This window comes from Chroicocephalus ridibundus, chromosome Z (genome assembly GCF_963924245.1).
Source record: "Chroicocephalus ridibundus chromosome Z, bChrRid1.1, whole genome shotgun sequence".
NCBI classification, from domain to species: Eukaryota; Metazoa; Chordata; class Aves; order Charadriiformes; family Laridae; genus Chroicocephalus; species Chroicocephalus ridibundus.
The window spans coordinates 28,964,329-28,983,167 of NC_086316.1; the positions used below are offsets into that span (position 1 = coordinate 28,964,329).

General features: G+C 40.6%; 1 protein-coding gene across 1 annotated transcript in view; it reads right to left on the reverse strand.

Moving 5' to 3' along the window:
* Nucleotides 1-17,645, reverse strand: part of ADAMTS19 (ADAM metallopeptidase with thrombospondin type 1 motif 19) — a 147,387-nt gene extending 129,742 nt beyond the window's left edge. Inside the window, exons 1-2 of the mRNA XM_063320816.1 lie at nt 17,282-17,645; nt 15,708-16,318 (exon numbers count right to left, since the gene is read on the reverse strand). Coding sequence (XP_063176886.1) covers nt 15,708-16,318; nt 17,282-17,360 — 690 coding nt within the window. The 5' untranslated portion in view covers nt 17,361-17,645. The remainder of the gene's footprint in view (nt 1-15,707; nt 16,319-17,281) is intronic.
* Between the last annotated feature and the right edge of the window lie 1,194 nt (nt 17,646-18,839).

An 18,839-nucleotide genomic window follows, 5' to 3' on the forward strand; every position in this document is an offset into this window, starting at 1 on the left:
CATCTGACATTCTGTTTTCACAAAAGTACCTTTTTTCATGTCACTTTCCTAGATGTAACTAGTTTTGTCTGTTCGTCTTTGATGCCACTTACTTTTCCTGTATTGTAAGGCGTACAACATGTTACTAGATACAGTAGTGAAAATCGTTTCTCTTAAGTAATGTGCCAGCACGTTCATTACATCATGGAAGGTTCATTACAATATCATGTATAAGCTCTCATAGATTGTCCTTTTTGAAAAAAACCCAAACTTTAAGAAGTTATTTACTGAAATTAAACATACGTTATTCTTTTCACAGATTTATTGCTTCAACAGCACATTGTAAATGCACTCCACTGTACACTCTATTTTTGGCAGCAGATACCCAGATATATAGTTTAATTGTAGCTCGCTTTAGTCAAATTAGTTGTGTCAAAACACTGGAAGAGGCTCAATGCTTTAAAACATAGAACTCATCCCAAATGCTTTTAAGTTTTGCACTGAGAAGGCACAGCATAATTTAAACATACAGAAAAAATTTTAAATCACTAGTGCACTATAACTCAAATTTCAAAATATTAAATGTTAAAAGGACGTAAATAGGACACTGGTGTTGATTTAAACCCTACAGTTCTTAAGATGACTCTTCCTGGAACAATTACAGAAACCTTTATAAACAATCACTACCCAACACAGACTGTCCCATGAACTAGACGTGTGTATGCTGTTCTTTTTCTCCAGAGAGACAAGTCTAATCTGTTCCAATTTGAGGTAGATAACGTATCTTTAATGATAATTCATTAAAAAGTACTACCATAAGGCAATTCTAAGTGCTATTTTCAAACGCTTCAAACAGAAATGTAATAAATATCAATCACAAACTCCTCAAGCTAAATGTACCATTCCTGTTGCATGTTTTTCTGAAAAAAAATAGATGGCAACCCAACCGTGTTGAACTGCAGACAACTTCTTCCCAATGTGTCACATGAAGATAATTCTGTTATGTAATGACTTGCACTATAGATGCTAGCAACCCTCAGATAATTCAAAATTTTGGGGGTTGAAGAGATATGACCAGACAAGGAATGTCATCTATGAGCCAGATAAAAAGATAAAAGAACAAGGATAACCAACAAGGGCTCCAGCAGCTTTACTGAAGCAACAGAAATGGGGGAGATCTCATGGAGATACCAATCATTCATGTGAGCTCATTTTAGTGCCATCCAACCTATACAGATAAAATATGTGCATAAATTTATATTTATGAATAGTTATCAGCCGTAACCTCATGAAATTCAGCAAGGATGAATGCCAAGTCCAGCCCCTGGGACAGATTCACTTGTTGCACCGGTACAGACTTTCCATGGGTGGATGGGTGGGTGGATGAATGGCAAGCAGATCTGCTAAAATGGACCTGGTGGTCCTTGTGGGCAGCAGGTGGAGGATATATGCAAATAAAGCGAAAAAGCTTAATGAAAAATTTACATAATCCTACTGATGTGTACCGTACGTTCAGAAAGAAAGAAAATTTACTCAAACATCTTTGTCCAAAGTATGAAAAAAAAATCAACAGTGCTGCAATCCTGCATGAATAATAGAACATTTCTGCCTACAAAATTTCTAAAAGATGTAACAGCTAGTTCAGTTTAGGCTTCCTCGGTTTAGGCTTCCTCGGTTTAGGCTTCCTCAATTTAGGCTGAATAATTCCTACTACTCTGTTCTTCTGGAATTCGTTTTTTTCTGGTAATCACAGCTGATCTATGCCACTGCCTACATCAACATCACCACCTCTCACGGAGGGGACACGTACTTGGCTGTGATGTTGTACTAAGTTGATACTGTCCTGATCTCTAAATTCTAGTCCGATTCTATTATTTACTTTTTCTCTGCCTTTGTTTTAAGTTTTGAATTCTAACCTTGTTCTGTCACTGACTTGCAATATATATTTGGCCAAGATATTTATGCTTATGTATTCTTAACTAGCATTCAGCTTGGGCAGCGTATATCTATATGCTGAATACTAATAATCTGAGAAATTCAAAACTGGTGGCTATATATATTTTAAAAATTTGACATAAACCACAATTTAAAGGCTGTCTTTCAATTGCAACATCTACAAAACAAACAATTGCAGTTGCATGCAAACACACATATATGAAAAATGTTTGTCAGAAGCATAACTACTCTAAATACCTCTTTTGTTCCTATTGCCATGTTGCACAACTAAAATTACTGTGTAAATAAATGTATTTTCTTGCTAAACTGGAGCTACCTAGATTCCAAATACACATTCTCCACAGCCATACATCTATTAATCTATCAAGTGTTTAGGCTCTACATCCTTTAAACAAAGGGGGGAAAATGAGGATGGGAGAGAGAGAGAGACAATATAGAGATGATCTGGATTTTGAATTTACAGTACATGAAACTCCATTTTCTTTCACATACACAATTTCCTGTTCACTCCAGAAAAGTACTCCACAGATAAATCTTTAAAATAATAAATTCAAAATTATTAACACCTAAAGATTTATACTTAGAAACTACAAACTAAGAAATGCAGACTTACCACAGGCATGTTCTTATTTCTTCTCCTTATGCAGCACTCTGGAAGTTTATGAGGTACAGAAAGCCTACTACTCTTAGCACAGGTGACTTTATTTTATAAAATTTTAAAATGAAATTAGCATTTCTGATCCAAGTGCTACAAGGCATTGTCGAAGTCAAATTTTACATTACATATGTGACAGTCAATTTAAAACCTATTTTCAAGATACACTGGGTTAAAGACACACTGATAAAAAATATTTTTAAACTTAAATTCAAAAACTGTACTGTATGCATTTGCTCCAGGTAACTATGCAAGGACTGACTAATACTGCTATTGGCAAGACAGATTTCATCAGTGGTACAGCTATTAAATGTGCAGAATACCCATAACTGCAAACAAAACATACTCTGCAATCCTTGAGAAAACAAATATGATATTTTCAACTTTAGATGCCTACGACAATATAGATTTTATGGCAACCATAACTATGTCACAAAAGAAAACATGACCTATTCTCCCAACCCTCCATGTAATAAACTGCTGCTCTCTCTCTGATCATTTTTCCCTTCACTCATTAGCTCCTACTCATTATCTCAGAAGGCTGAACTGATTAGTAAAACTAGTTAGATTCTGAATTATTCTTCTCTCTCTAGTAGTTTTGCTTCTATTACAGAAAAATAGAAGCTTTGAGGAAGGGTTATAAAGCCTTAAACATTGTCTGTTTATTCCAATGAGGTAAGATGAGTTAATAAAATAGGTATATTTTGCTCAGAAACCTTGCCTAACATTAAGTATTTATTATTTTTTTAAAGAAAAATTACATTAAGGACCATCCTGTGTCTCTTTCAAAACCACTGTGTTTATGTCAACTATGATAAAGTCCTGATACTGTGGTAAGAGTGTAACCATATTATTCTTAAGATCAGAAGAGACTTTCTCAATTTTACAACATTAAAAGGGAAGACAAATGAGTTTTTGTTATGGAAAAATCATTTCATGGATGTCAGCCTCAAAACCCTCAATCTGCTCTGGTCAATACATGGTCAATAAAGCAAGATACCGTATTCCACCCTCTCTGTCTAAAACCGAAGCAGATACAGATCTGACTTCATACCAGTTTAGATCAATGGTACTACTCTGATAATAAATATAAAGTTATGTTACATAATCAAGATTCTGATTTTATGGTGTCTAGACAAATTCACTGCCTATATCTTCATGTTACAAAATTAATTTATTAAAAAAATAACTAATAAATGGAGCTAAAGCTAGTACAGAGAAGGAAACTAGAAGACAGTATCTGTGCCATATTAATGAACTGGCCACCTAGCTTATTCCTCTTCACTTACATGAAAAAAAACTATTAATCAGAAACTAATTAAAATGGAATTTAGTATTCTGCTAAGAGAACACATAAACCTTCTATACTTGCAGCTCTAATTTTTCCAACTACAATCAGAATCTTTGGGGTTTTTTACAAAGAAGTTCTTTCGGCAGCCTCCCAGCATTTTGGCCTTCAGTTTTCGTATTTTGATCTGCCCTTACGTAGGCCAGAGAATTACTTTTTTATTATTGTGAGATCCTGTAGGCCTATATTTCAAGAAGCTGGAAGGCATACTAACAGAACAGCAACTCGCAAGGGCCATGCTTTCAGTTTGGTTCATCAAAAACACAACGATCAGAGCTGACCATGATTCAAGCACAGTTTCCAAATGAACTAGAGGAAGTAACTACCATTACAAAAGGAAGCATAACCGACTACCAAGGCTGCAAAACCAAAGGAAAAAATTCAAAGATATGAAATGCTTGAGTCCTCTTGACAAAGGTCTTCATTTTATCCTCCACACACTCATACATTAAAATGGTATTTTATGTGGTTGCATGACTTCAAGTCCATTGCTGGTGCATGCACTGACTGACTGATGAATGAAGATGCTTCCTCTCTGTTGCCCGAAATGTTCTGGAAAGCCTTATTTTATTTTGCTTCAAAAAGTATGTTGGAGCAACATGTTCAATCAACCACAGATGACCAATATAGACCAATAAAATAAACTACAGTCAAACTGAAAACTAAGATACAATTACACGTGAACAAACACGATACAGCCTTTTACTTGCACAATTTAAAGCAGAACTGGCATAAAAATCCATTTTTAAAACAGCCATCTAACCTGTAAATTATGTCTATTATGTTGTCATAATTGATTGGTGCACAATGTTAACAATCACTTGTTTTTGCTCGTCAAATATACGTTATATTAAATGGAACACCACCGATGATCTACCATTAAAAAAAAAAAAAAATCACTACCCCAACCATATCCCCTTTCTAGAATAAATACAACAGCTTCTCCAAAGGAAGCCAGGATTTAAAAAAATATATTCCATAAAACTAAAGTTAAAAATTCTTTACAATGAACTGGTTTAGTGATATTCCAGATCATTTCTTATATAACAACTTTTTGGTAATTAGTAATATTGTATAAGAAAGTCCCTTTGCATAGCTAAACTAGTTTTCTAGCATTTCTAGTCCTAGAAAAAGCAACACCTATGGAAAAATGTCACCTATGGAAAAAATCCTCGCAGTTAAAGACTCAGTGCTTGTAAAGATGTGTTTCTTTAGAGCATTTTGGTGTAATATAAGTAACTTTAGCACTTCTTGTGGTAAGACTGAAAACCACTCTTTTGGAGTATGAACCAAGCTGCTGTACCTTTAGCTAATGAAACTGCATTAACCCCATTTCTTTAGTGCAAGTCCGCATTTAATCTCATAAGAATCTGAAATACTATTTTATGCAGGGAAAAATATAATACTACACAAAGGATGAGCTCAAAGCATTCTACACTGGATCCCATGCAGGAGATGTAAACGGAAAATATCAGCAACTGTGTCTGTAACCTACACTAGGTAAAACACCTAGACTAGTATCAAAAAGACCAACATAAGAGGTCCGAGTTTAAATTGATTCATCCGTGTAAAACACTCAAATAGTGCATACCAACGAGCTACCATTGTTGAAACCCATGTGCTTTCACTGTAGCCACAGAAGGATGTGGCACAGCTCCAAAACCCGCCCATGACTGCCCATGGAGAAATTTAATCTCTGCTAATCCTTATTGAAATATCTATCCACAACTCCATTATTTCGGTTTTCTTCTGAGAGAGGGGCTGAACGGCACTCAAAGACTATTTAATTCAAGGCAACACTCCATGAAACTCAGTTCAGTTCAAATCTAAAATTTGCCAAAACTACTAACTGGAAAACAGTAATTCAAGAAAGGAAAATAAATTATATTTATGGGCATAGAACTATGATTCAACAAATCAAGTTAGTCCATCTATAAAATAAAGTTGGTTAGACTTTTTGTATCTCTATCTAGAGTTACATTAATCCAAACCTGGTGGTTTTAAGAGAAATAAATAAGACTCTCACAATTTATTATCATTTTAGATTCACATTGCTTAAATACGTTAAAAATATATAGAAGTCATACACTTCTATGACTCCACTCCTAATTGAAATTCATATCTCATTTTTTTTCCAAACTATGCATAGTTTTTTTGCTTTTAACTTCTAAGCCCAGATTCTCCTTTCCCTTTTTGGGGAAAAAAAATAAATATTAATTTACCTTTTGTTGTACATAGAAACCAAAGTTCTGCCACTCTCATGAAAGAAGGAAGAGTATCTAATCATTTTTCAATTACTATTATTTTAACTATAAGGAAAAAAAAAACAGATCTTGGAAGAAAGCTTTTTTACTTTTTTTAAAAGCTAGAGAGCTTGATTTTATGTGCTTAAGAATACAAACGGTGAGCACAATAGAGCTCTTGAACCAAGTAGCATCAGCCTGACTAGATACTTTTAAGTAAATATGTTTATATGAAACAAGCAAAAGATTGATCACCAAAAATGAAATAAGAAAGGAAGGAATTATTTCCTTCCATTGTTTCCAATTCAAATAATCTAGTATTAGAAGCAAAAAAAACCACAAATGGACAAAGAAGAAATTTTTGTTATTATACTTCCTTAGATAGGTTACTACAGATGAAACAGGTGATCAGACAGAAAAAGGGAAACATGCTAGGACTATCAGCCAGAAATTGTAAAGCTACATTTTTTATATGTGTCCTTTTTAGTCTATAAACCCTCTTCTACTTTTAACTACCTCACTCCCCTCATACTTTACTTACTAAACGTTTGGGGTGGCATCGATTTATGTCACAGAGGGACAAAAGAGTCTGGGGATCTATCTAGACATAAAATCACCTAAGCAACTTCCCATCCCGTAACTTGCAACAAGCTTTTAAATTCTCAGAAGATTAAAAAAATTGCTTATGTTAGAAGAGTTTCACGCAGAGCTTACAACAGAAGCATAGATCCAGACAGTTTTATGCTTAGAGACTATTTTTGCAAAGCAAATTATAAATATTAAGTCCTAACAATATGCCTACAAACCTGTCTTTATGTTCCCTGCACATACTAAGAACAAGAACTCACCCTTCACCCACAGCTGTGTCCTAGAATAACAAGCATTCAGCTTTTTTTTGTCTCTTACTGTGTCCCTTTTTTCCTCCTGTCTCCCATCTTCAGAAGAAAAAGCAAAGCACTTCATACAAGAAGGCCTGAAGCAAAGTTACACCGAGCTTTCAAGCCTATAATCTGATCTCCAGGCTAACCAGCGTTCTCACTGACAAAAAGAGCACTGAGAAGTTTAAGCATATCTGAAGCACCATTTAACATTTCACATAAGAGATGGCATTACTAAAATGGCTCTAGCTGTTACTTGGGCACTTCCCCCAGCCAGCACCCCCTTAAACCCAGAGGGATGTAACAGGGCATTTACTCTGTACTGCATCATGAAAAGTTGTCCCCAGCTGAATTAACATCACATGCAGAAATATACGTATTTTCCTTAACATACTGCTATCTAAATCAGCTTGACCTGACTTGACCTAGTTAAACTTATGACATCTAATGAGAACTTAAGGTAGCACAGCTGAGATCATAAAACAAGCATATGCAATTGTTGGAGGATAATCACACAGAAACTAAATCACTTCACAAGTCAGTTTTGGGCACATTTCTACATTTTTGGATGTAAAACTCATTCAGAAAATAATTCTGACTGAAGTACTGGTCGATCCAAGACAAACATTCACAGCACAGACTTCCAAAAATTTTTACTTCTATTCACTTACGTGCAGATGCATGTATTATTAGCAACTAATGTTACAATATCGATTTATTGTTCTAAATATATTGTTCTGCCATTAACACTAGATACGTTCTTCATTCTTTCCCTTCTAAATAATATTTATTTGCTTATTTTATGCCATTATTAGAAGCAATAGAAATAACCAAGAAGACCAGATTGTCCAGGCAGTGACAGGTTAACAACAAAAGGTTGACTGAACTGCTAATGCACAACAGATGTACATCTGATTTTAAATATAATATAGAAATTTTGGGCTATTGGTTTATAAAAGTTTGACCAGCTATGGTCTAGATATGCAATATAACACACACATGCATCTGCTTGGCATATTTCACACTATTTCCATTAAGTTGGTGCTCCTGCTAAACAAGGAGCAACCAACCAAGCCTCATGCGATGTCCCCAAAGTCATCAGTGAGAGACCTGAGCAAACCAAGGAAAGGCACATGCTCTACAGAAGAACTTCTGCAAACATCTCATTCTCCCCCCAAATCCAAATAGCTTTGACTCATCCCTTTCTAGCCTGGTAGACCTCTCTACCACACAGCAGAGAGATGTGCATCATTTACGTGCTACGTCTACCTGACCGCCAATTTTCACAGACCACCCTTTGAATATCCTCACCTACCATCACCATCAACCCCACGATGACTCTCACACCTGATGCTTTCTGTTGCGTCCTCCCCATTATACAGCTCTCCTATTTTTATGGTATCACATCTTGGAAATCACAGGCATTCCTATTCATTCCCCTGTCACAATCTGTCATTAACTACCAAAAAACCCCTCCATTCTTGCAGGTCCAAGAAATCTTTTACAAAAGAAAGACAAAGAACAGCGCTTTTAAAATAAAATTACAAGGCTTACAACACAGACAACATTTGTTTCTGTTAAAAATCCTGGTTCATCTGCTATAGAACAAACAATTGGCACATATAATGACATATTAATAAAAGTCAGGGATACAAGACTTGGAGAAAATGTGAATTTCACTAACCTTAACTGTTGTAGCTGGGAGAGGCTCGGTGCTGTCTTTTCTTTTTAAAGCAGTTACCTTCAAATTAGGGGACTGAAACTTTACTATTTAATTAATACAAAAACTTTGCTAATTAAAGGACTTACCCAGTTTTTCTGATTTACCATCTCACTTTTGTGTCTTGCGAAATAACCTTGATGCTTTTATAGTTATTAATAAGAGAACAAAGCTGCTTTCTGTTCAGGGCTGACACTTCCACTCATGCCCTACCTCACCCACTTATTTCTACTGATGTCAAATTTTACATTGCTCATTTAAAGAGGTTTAAAATACAAATAAGGCATACGTTAGAGTCAACAAAGCAAAACCTGGTGAACCTGTGACCTCTCAGAAAGCGATATCACAGAGTACCCTCATTCATGTATTTATTTCTGTCCCTCAGCAAAATTTCATTTCTTTAATAAACTTGCAATGCAACAGTATGCAGACTGTGCACTAACTAGTTTAGAATTCTAAATAGGCAACTGAAAAAGCCTCCAAAAAACCCATCTGTGATTTCCCGTATCTTTCTGTCTTGAGTTAGCCCTAGTTTTGAAAAGGAGGGGATCCAACCACATATTTTACTGCCTGTATTTGTCCTTTCTTTCATTTAAGAATCCCAGGCAGCTGGGTGTATATAAGGAGGGACTGTGTACTTCATTTCATCCTGGCAACCTTTAAGGATAATCCTATTTAATTTTGTAATCCTCCTTCTGCAATGTCAAACTTTAGCCTGTATGTATCAAATGGACCATGAATATTGCTAACAATCATTTTTCTTTCCCCTTTTATCAAAAATTGTTGGTGATCTCTGTTTTCTAATGCTTACCCTCAGCACAAAAGAAATTTTAATTGTCTCCAATTTCTTTTAGAAAAGCACTTGGTGTGGAAGTTATTCAATGTCGATGTGTAACTGCAACATCACTGAAGTGGGGAGGCAGGGGTACTATTTTTGGTTGACAAGAGGCTTTGTAGTTAACCCATTTCAGTCTCATACTGTATGGTTCAGGATGTGTAATGCGGTAAGTCGCCCTCCAGCTTGATTGAAGCAAGAAGTCTATTAAGAAGCCTCAGAGCCTTACACCAGGAGCTCACAACCTGTAAAAGCACAGATTCCCAGGGCAATTTATGAAGCCTGTGAGTTGCTCCTGACCACCTGCTCCAAAAGCCCCACAAAAGCAGGGATGCTCACAAAAGCAAGGATTTGCCTTGCATGCGCACTGCACAGCAAATTTCAGTCTCACTACTCACACCCAATGCAAACAACCTACGTACTCCCAATCAGTGTGATCCCATGCCAGGAAAGGAGTTGCAGCAGTTTAAGTATTGCATTGCCACTAAAAGAATCTGTACAGCCAAAAGGCAGAAGTTCAGTATGGCTCTCCAAAGCTGTCCAAAAATTTATGTATAGTCAGACACCACTCTCGCTGCAGGATGTGTAACTAAGAATGATGTTTGTTGCGAGTTTTCCCATATAAAAATGTCGAAACACTTGTGGTTTAAATCCTTCTCTAGGAGGAAAGATGTCAAAACAAGGATGAAGCCTCTTCTCAGGCTGAATGCTATCCTCAAAAGTGACTGTGTGTAGAGCTTTAGAATATGGAATATATATTTTTATTTTATTACTATTGTTCTATTAATACTTCATTCTGCTTGTTCTGAGAAAACCTGTAAAGTCAAGACTATTCTTGATGGATAGGTACAAAATAAAAAATTCTAGTTTTGTAGAAGCTGTATTATATGTCCTGAATTTTAAGGGTCATGTCAATTTAGAACACCCTACAAAATCTAAAATATTTTGAATCCATCATGTGTCATTCCCTTACTATTAGTTAACAGCACTCATCTTCAATACATAGTTTGCGTCAGGAATAAAAAAAATCATACATTTCCTGTAACGGTGCTTCAGATTTTTTTCAAATCTTGCTTAAGTAGCATGCAAGCATTCCATTAGCCAAAGAAGGCACATAGTTTTTTTCACATCCTAATTTATTTCAGTTTTATTGTGAAGGTAGGACGTTACCATCGGAAGGATTTGTTAAAAAGCTGTTCTCCAAGGATGTCTGGCACTTCTCCGCATGACACAGAACAACTGACATCCACTCTTCTGCCAATGCTCGCAGCATTGCTTTGGATAGTGCTCTTTAAATGCATGTGTAACAGCTGGAGTAAATCTGTGACTACTTGTCTATAAACTATTGATCGGATTTTTAAATACCTGCTTGTTAACGGCAATGAGGCCTAAGAAAAGCACCATATACTTCTCTAGAGAAAGCTCTTCCCTGGATTGGATTGGAGATGTGTCAAGACTTGTTCCCTTTCAAGTCACTGGGAAAATGCACATTAATTTTCATTGCAAATAGTATTTGACACTGACTCTTCAGGGATTTAGAGGACTATAAATATGCTATTGACCATTTCACATTCTTCAGAGCCAGTGAAAATACAGAACCACACAGACGAATTTCAAAGCTCCTCTCCAGTAAATGCACCCAGCTGTCAATGCTGACTGTTTAGGCGGATCTCCACACGTGTTCTGTTAGACACCCTGCTAAGTGCTGTGACGAACAGCATAGCTGCAGGGAGCTGCATTCTCCTGTCCATCCTCTTATGTACACATTTGCTGCTGTTTGCACTTCCTAACAGTCTAAACATACCACATTGCTTTAGGTATAAGAAGACACTTTATCTACCTATCTGTTCTCTATTTATTGCAGACTGCTTCAGTTAAAAAGAAAAAAAAACGCTGGGAAAATCCCTGCCTGTCACCACATAGCCATGGAGTGCTACCTAAGCAATTCAGTGCTGAGAAAAAAACCAAAACACTAAATGCCTCTCTTTCTGAAATGAAAGGAGTAGGGGATAAAGCACACATTTGCTGTGTTTACAGCTCTCTTTGGGGAAATGCAGTGAAACTACTTCAACCTCCATGCTAGCAGCACAGCAGATCGTTGGTAAAGAACCAGTAGCCAGATTTCTTAATTATAAGTCCACAGTAAGTTTTTCCTACAGCACGCTTTAAAAGAACTACAAGGTGTAAGTTATATATTTATCTACTGGTCACAAATAAAACTGTTCAACAACATTTTACATGCTTTTTTTTCTTATTTCAAATATTACCGCAAAACACGGGCAAGCAGTAGAAACGACCACTTAAATAATTAATGGTCCAGCTCTGCAATTCATCACTTTCGGAAGAACAGTCTCACCGGCATCAGCAAGACTGCTTACATCCTGGTATTTGGCGAACGATGAACACCAAGTAGGCACTCAGCATACAGATTGAGAATTCTTGGAAACGTCTCCTTATTCATCTTCCCACAGCACTAGTGCAGAATCCCAAAACATACTCAGAGCAAACCCCTTTGAGCTACAAAAGGATCTAAGAATCCACAAGGGTTTTACCAAGGAGTTGGATAGGGCTGTCACCATTGATCATGCGAACTCTGAGATTACACCAAGGTCACAGTGATGGAGTTTCTAGATGGTCCATGCATATCTCCAGTCTTCAGTTTGATTAGAAAATACCCATTGAGTTATCTTCATTTGACAAGACAGGTTGCCAAATGAAGCCAATACTGGCAGTCAGAATTCTGTTAGTAATTATCTGGGAGCACAGATCTCATTTTTCATTTGTATATTCACATGATTAACATGGTGTGTTAATGAACCCCATTATTATCACCCCTACACACTGGCTTTTGACAAACAGTTCAAGAAAAAATGTACTATTGAAGCTCTCAAGAACTGTGAAATAAGATACACAGGGAAGCTTTAATGTTGTGCTGTACGTTACATCCTTTCCCCAACTGCAACCAGTGAACTATTCAAATAGCATCTACATCCCACTTCAAGGCGATAAGATGCCTAACGTCTGCAACAATATTCTTTTGTCTTTCTGCTTATAGAAAGAGCAGTCAAGACTTCTACACGGACATTTTTTCTATTTCCTGAATGTCACTGGCATGTCAGACGTCTCCAAGTCTTGAGAAGCTGGAACGAACACCAGCATCCTGACTTGGGTGGCACAACTATTTCATGCAAGGCCTTTTCTTCATTTTATTGAAGATCGGTATCTTTTCACAATACTAGCCCTACAGCATCAGCCACACACGTGTACTGCCATGAATGACCCTTCCCTGCACATGATGGTTGGACTCGATGATCTGAAAGGTCCCTTCCAACCTAGACAGTTCTATGATTCTGTGATGGCCAAACCTCTTCAGTTGGCCGTTACCCTTCTTCACCCTTCCTCCTGTATGGCAAAATCACTGTCGTCTGTCAGACTATAGCTACTTTCCCTGGTGAATAAAGAGATTCACTAAAAAGCTACTATCTAAAGAGCAGAATGGTAGAAGTTTTGTTGTTAGACAGAGATGCTGTATTTCACACTGAAGAGAAAAACTGCAGAGTGGAAATCTAATCTGCATATTAAGGGACTTACAGACCACTTGTTTGGCTTTCCGAAGTGTATGCAACCTAGTAACTCTAACTCAAAGTCTGCATGGTTTTGAAATGAAGAGTGTATCTAAGACATTTATACCACATTTTCTCCAAAATTTCTTTACATTTAAAATGAAAAAATAAATTGTAATTGAGCAACTACAAAGATTTATTTGTAGGTTCAAGTTTCAATGGATTTTTACATCTTTAAAGAAAAGGTAGTTTGAAACATTGCTTGGCTCTTTTTGCAGGGCAAGGCCTAGAGGATACAGGGTGGAATATGCAATGTATGTATGATGTTTTTTCAAGACTCTTGGAAACAGAGCAACTTACATATGTGAGAGAGCCCAAGCAATGACTGAATACAGAATGACAAATAACTTAAGATTTGTTATGACAACTTTGACATAATAGCACTGTGCAATTTTTTTTTTTACTATGTGCCTGATGCAGCAACACTCTCAGGAAGAACAGCCGCTTAACTATTTCACTGCAAACAAGACTATGCAGTTGAGGATCATGACAACACCGATCAATGTCAACAGCAGTTTCCAATTTTATTTGAGATAGACGGAATAGTTTATATTTCAGCGGCATCTTTCTGAATGGGGAACGTGATCCGGGCACATGCATGCGTAGACAGCCAGTAGGCTGGGAGTAAGCTGGTACTCCTAGGAAAAGTCGACTAAACCAGAAATTACTACCGGGGCTCCTAAGGAACTGGGGTCTATTTAAACAGCGAATTTCAACTTATAAATCAAGTCAAAGGAATTACAGATATGCAATGATGTACATCACTTTTGAGTGACAATTCTCTCTACCAATTTCTTTGCAAATATTTTCTCTAACTTAATTTTACCCATGCGCCATGTAGAAGGAAGTAAAATTCTAACAAGGAGCACAGAAGTCAAATGCTTTTCCAGAACATAAAAATCCTTTACCTGATTGCTTTCAAACCAACTTCAGTTGACTTTCAACATTTTTCTCCACAATTAATTCTGCTACCATGCTTTGGAAAATCTGACAAAATGTCAATAATTAGATGCCAACCAGTCAATAATTAGATGCCAACAGTTGTGTGAAACTTGGCAGCTTCACCTTGCAAGAGTGCAGGCAAATATTTTATTTGGTGTCAGTCCACACACGTTCCCTCTCCACCACTTTCAGTTTGGGTTTTGACTTTGTGAGTAAGTCCAAACAGACGAATGAACAAGTAGTCCAAATTTCCACATTTTACCTAGTTTCACTTCATGACCATGCAAATAAAAACCAGACAGACATACCTTCATGAATCAACAATGGAACGAGTTAGATGCTCAAATTCAGAAAGAAATACAAGAAAACATCTATTGTGACTGTGGTGATTTACACCCATCCAGCCACCCAAAAAACCCAGGGTCACGATGACGTTAACTCTCCCCATTACTGTTTGTATTCTATATTTTGTAAAGTGCTGCAGGCGTGTGAATTTATGATGCTATATAAAGGCCCAAAATCAGAATAACAGTAGTAATAATTGGTTTTGCTTTAAATCCTGTCAGCATTTTACATCTTCCCAGCTGCTCTCTACTCTTTCCATCCCCCGCCAAGTATCTTGGAATCGCAGCGCACCAGGTCACCACTACTGTTGTCAGTGTGCCCAATTCTGGTTCCTTACCTGGTAAAAACCATGACTGATCTGAGAGAAATTATAGCAGGTGAAATTTGTTTTAAATAAGGGAGGTATGCCACAGAAGTAGTAACCATTCAAAAGGTCTGACTGCATTAACATTTCTGCTGAGAACGTACTCATTGTGTACTTCTATGGAGGATCTTAAAGGAAAAAGAAGTATGGAGTCCCAAATCAAATTAACTACAGGTTCCACATGTGGGAAGTTGTAAGGTAGAGAAAAAAGGCCAATCAAATGAGAGAAAAGGAATAATGAAGATGAGAAAGCAGGCATAAAATATTGGTAGAAGTAGGAAAGACAGAACAGTCTGAAAACTGAGATCTAGAGGACAGGTAAGATAACACAGATGATAACTTTAGAATATAGGATGGGAATGATGAACAAATGGATTACAGAAGGACTGGGGGAGAGATGATGATACAGTGAAGAGGAAGGAGGGTTAATTAATTACAGGCACACACTGAAAACCAAGATAAAACCAGGGATGGAGATGAGAAAAGTTGACGAAAGAATGGCGTACAAATAAAAAGGAGATCCACAAAAGAAAGGTATGGGACTGAGGGACAAAAGTGTATCTGGAAATGGGACAAAGAACACGAAAACTTTACAGGACAAAGGCACAAGTAGGATTTGAGAAAAATTATGAGTGGGATAATAAAAGTATGAATGGCAAAATGGTTAAAAATAAGGATAAGCACAGAGATAGGAGCCAAAAGGATATGAAAGAAAGGCTATGGAAGACCTCAGGAAAGGGATGGGAGTGAAAAGCAGCAGATGAAGCTGACACTTGGATGGAGACCCTGGTGCTACCCCTGCATGCAAGGTCATCTTACCAATCCACCACAGGTACTGAAGGAGGCGAAGGAGCCCGGGTAGCGGAGGACAGCACCACTGTAGTAACAAGCTCTCTCAGGTTGTGACTGTGCAGCACCAGGCGGGCTTTTGCCTTCACCCCCGAGCCGCTCTTCCACGGCAAAACCAGGAGCCAGGAAGCGGCTGTCCCTCTTGAGCAGCAGGTAGAGCTCCTGAGCAAAAGCCGGGATCCTCAGCAGCACCTCATCTCCATCTTCTGCTGGAGGTGGTGGTGGTGGGGATGGTGGTGGTGGCAACTGAGAGGCAGCACCAGACCCCTGGGGCAGGGGGGACCAGTGGTAAAACTCCTGAGATTCATACTCATCCTCAGTGTCCTCTTCTTCTGCCGCCTGCCCCACAGCCTGCGCCTGCCCCTCCACCGAGGAGGAGACTGAACGCACCTCCCGGGAACTGCCGGCCACTGGGCTAGGTGTGACGGGATTGCTGAGGGTGCTGCTCCGGTTCCCACAGCTGGGGTCAGCACTGCAGCCCCCACCACCACCGCTGCCACCCGCTGGCTCCTGCTGGCCCCTGCTCCACAGCGCAGGGAAGACTATCTCCCACTCCTCAGTTTCTTCTGCAGCGTGGAGACCTGCGGGAAGGCCAGCAGATGCTTTAAGTGAGTGAAGCACCCAGCTGCACACAGCGCTTGCCAGAAACCTACCCTATGCCCTCCACAACACGCGCCCCCTGGCCTCCAGCCCACCAAGCATCCCACCCAAAATACAAAGGGTTCCATTTGGCCCTTTCATCCTGTCCTTACACACGGCAGAGGGGCCAGCCCCTAGAGGTCTCTGTACCAGTTCAGGGGTCTGGGACATGCCACCATCCTGGTAAACACTGACAGAGAGCTGGAGCTCAATCTGGGCAGAAGTTGTGTTTGTACCAGCTGCTGGGGATGTTCTTCATGACCACCACCTCTATGCAAGGAGAGCTGCACAAACCTTTCATCATTTAGACAAAGTGGCAATTTTTTCACACCGCTAAAAAGAAAATGTTAGTTTAGCAGGGAAAACCTGAACAAAAAATTTGAAAATTTCAGCCTTGTTCTCGGCCCGCTTTGCAAGTCCCACTACGATTTCAAGAGTGCAGCGAAACACACACACACGCCCCACGGCCGCACATTTGCGAGGGCACGAAGAAGTGGCAGATGCATGCATATGCTGTAGCGTCATTATCACCACAATCAAACAGAACTATAATCACCAATTAGCAATGTCTGCATATTACATGCACCGTACCGCAACTTAACCAAGATTCCCCGCGCGCCAGCATTACGTTTATAAACATGGGAGCCCACACGACCTCCGCCAGCCTGCGACAGAAGGCAGTTCCAGTAACACACTCGTCCCACGCACGCTGAGATGACAGGGCTGTGCATGAAAATCAGTGCCCGCACCGACGGGCGCGCTGCCACGCACCGATCAGGCAGCACCTCACCACCCACCGGCTACAGGCGACGGGCTCGGCTGTTCAACGGGCAGGTACCGGCTACCGGCGGGGCACGGCGGCCGCCCCGGGGCTCGACCCCGGCCCGCGGAAGGCGCGCACTTACCTGCGGCCAGCCCGCTTGACAGCACGCACAGCTGGTAGAAAACGCAGCAGACGCGGCTCAGGCGCATCCTCCCGCCCATCCCCAGCGGCTCCGCGTCCGCGGGACGCCGACAGGCAGGCAGGATGGACAGGGAGGGCCGTGCCGTGCCGTGCCGAGCCGTGCCGTGCCAAGCCGGGCCGCGCCGGGAGCGCCGCGGAGAGCAGCCACCTGGGCGCCCGCGGAACAGCCGCAGGCGAGAGCGAAGCGGGGGCAGCGCGGGGTGCGCAGCCCAGGGCGGGCGTGTGCGTGCGTGTGCGTGGGCGCAGGCAGGCAGGAGCGCGGCCCCTGCGCGCACACAGCGCCCGGCGGCGGGCGGGCGGCTGCGCCCCGGCGGCGGCGGCGACCGCGCTGCCCCCGCCCGCCGCTCGCCCCCACGGGGCGGGACGCGCCGGGCCCCGTCCCGTCCGGCCCCGCCCCGCCCCGCCCGGGCGGGCACCCGGCGCGGCCCCCCCTTTCCTCCACCCCTCCAGCCCCACCGCCATCCCGCCGCCGCGCTCCGCGGAGCGGCCAGTGCCGGCCGCGCCCCGCGGGCACCTTGCGCGGGCGCGGAGGCCGGGAGACCGCGCCTCGCACACGTCCCGGCTGGGCGGGCGCGCAAGGGGGTCGCCCCGCGGTGCCGCGTCCCCGCAGCAGGACGGGCTCCCCTGGACCCCCTCGTCCTTCCGCGCAGCCTTTGGCGGGGGTTCAGGGAGCAGCAGAGATTGACCATTTCTGCCCGGTTTTGTGTGGCTTGGGTTCTAAACTCCGCTTGCCCCCGCTGCGCAGCTCCCCATCGCTTTGCACCCCGCCCTTGTCAGCAGAGGAGTGATTAAATGAGGAGTCGTGCAAGAACTTTAAATGCTCGTTTAACCATCAGCATAAACGGGCAGAAGCAACAGGTAAACGCCTGCCCCAGAAGCCTGATCTCTTATCATAACTTCGGCTGTTTTACCTACTGTTGTTGGTGTCAAAGGTGACTACTGTGCCTTAGGGGAAAGCAGGGCAATCTAGTGCGGAGAGGAAAGCCATCTGTGTTGTTAAGGGTAAGCTACGAAGTTGCAAGAATTCTTTCTAAAAGTTGTATAAAATGAGAAGCAAAACAAACAAACAAAAATCACATGTTAGGGCTCCAAATAAAAAACACGTTTAGACTCCACAGAAGCCAAATGCAGCTGGGGTTTGCCCTCTGCTGTGTTCAATAGCTGCTTGAAACCTTTGCTGCATGGGTATGTATTCTCAACAGCCTCCAAACAGTATTTTTGATTAGTTGTTTGGTTTTATAGCAAAAAGTTACCACACAGTGGTCTTTTTTTTTTTTTTTTTTTTTTTTTTTTGGCGTCTGAGCCAACTTGAGCTAAGCAAAATCAGAGGGACTTAGGAAAAACAAGATGACAGATTTACATCTAGCAGTTTAGGAAGAGGGGAGTTTTCCAGAGGCTGCAAAGTAGTATTTGCCTGATAATTAGGTTACCTTAAAAATGCATTTAAAGTGAAGCTTTGTTTCCTGAGTAAATAACAACATGCACACTAATTTGCAGTA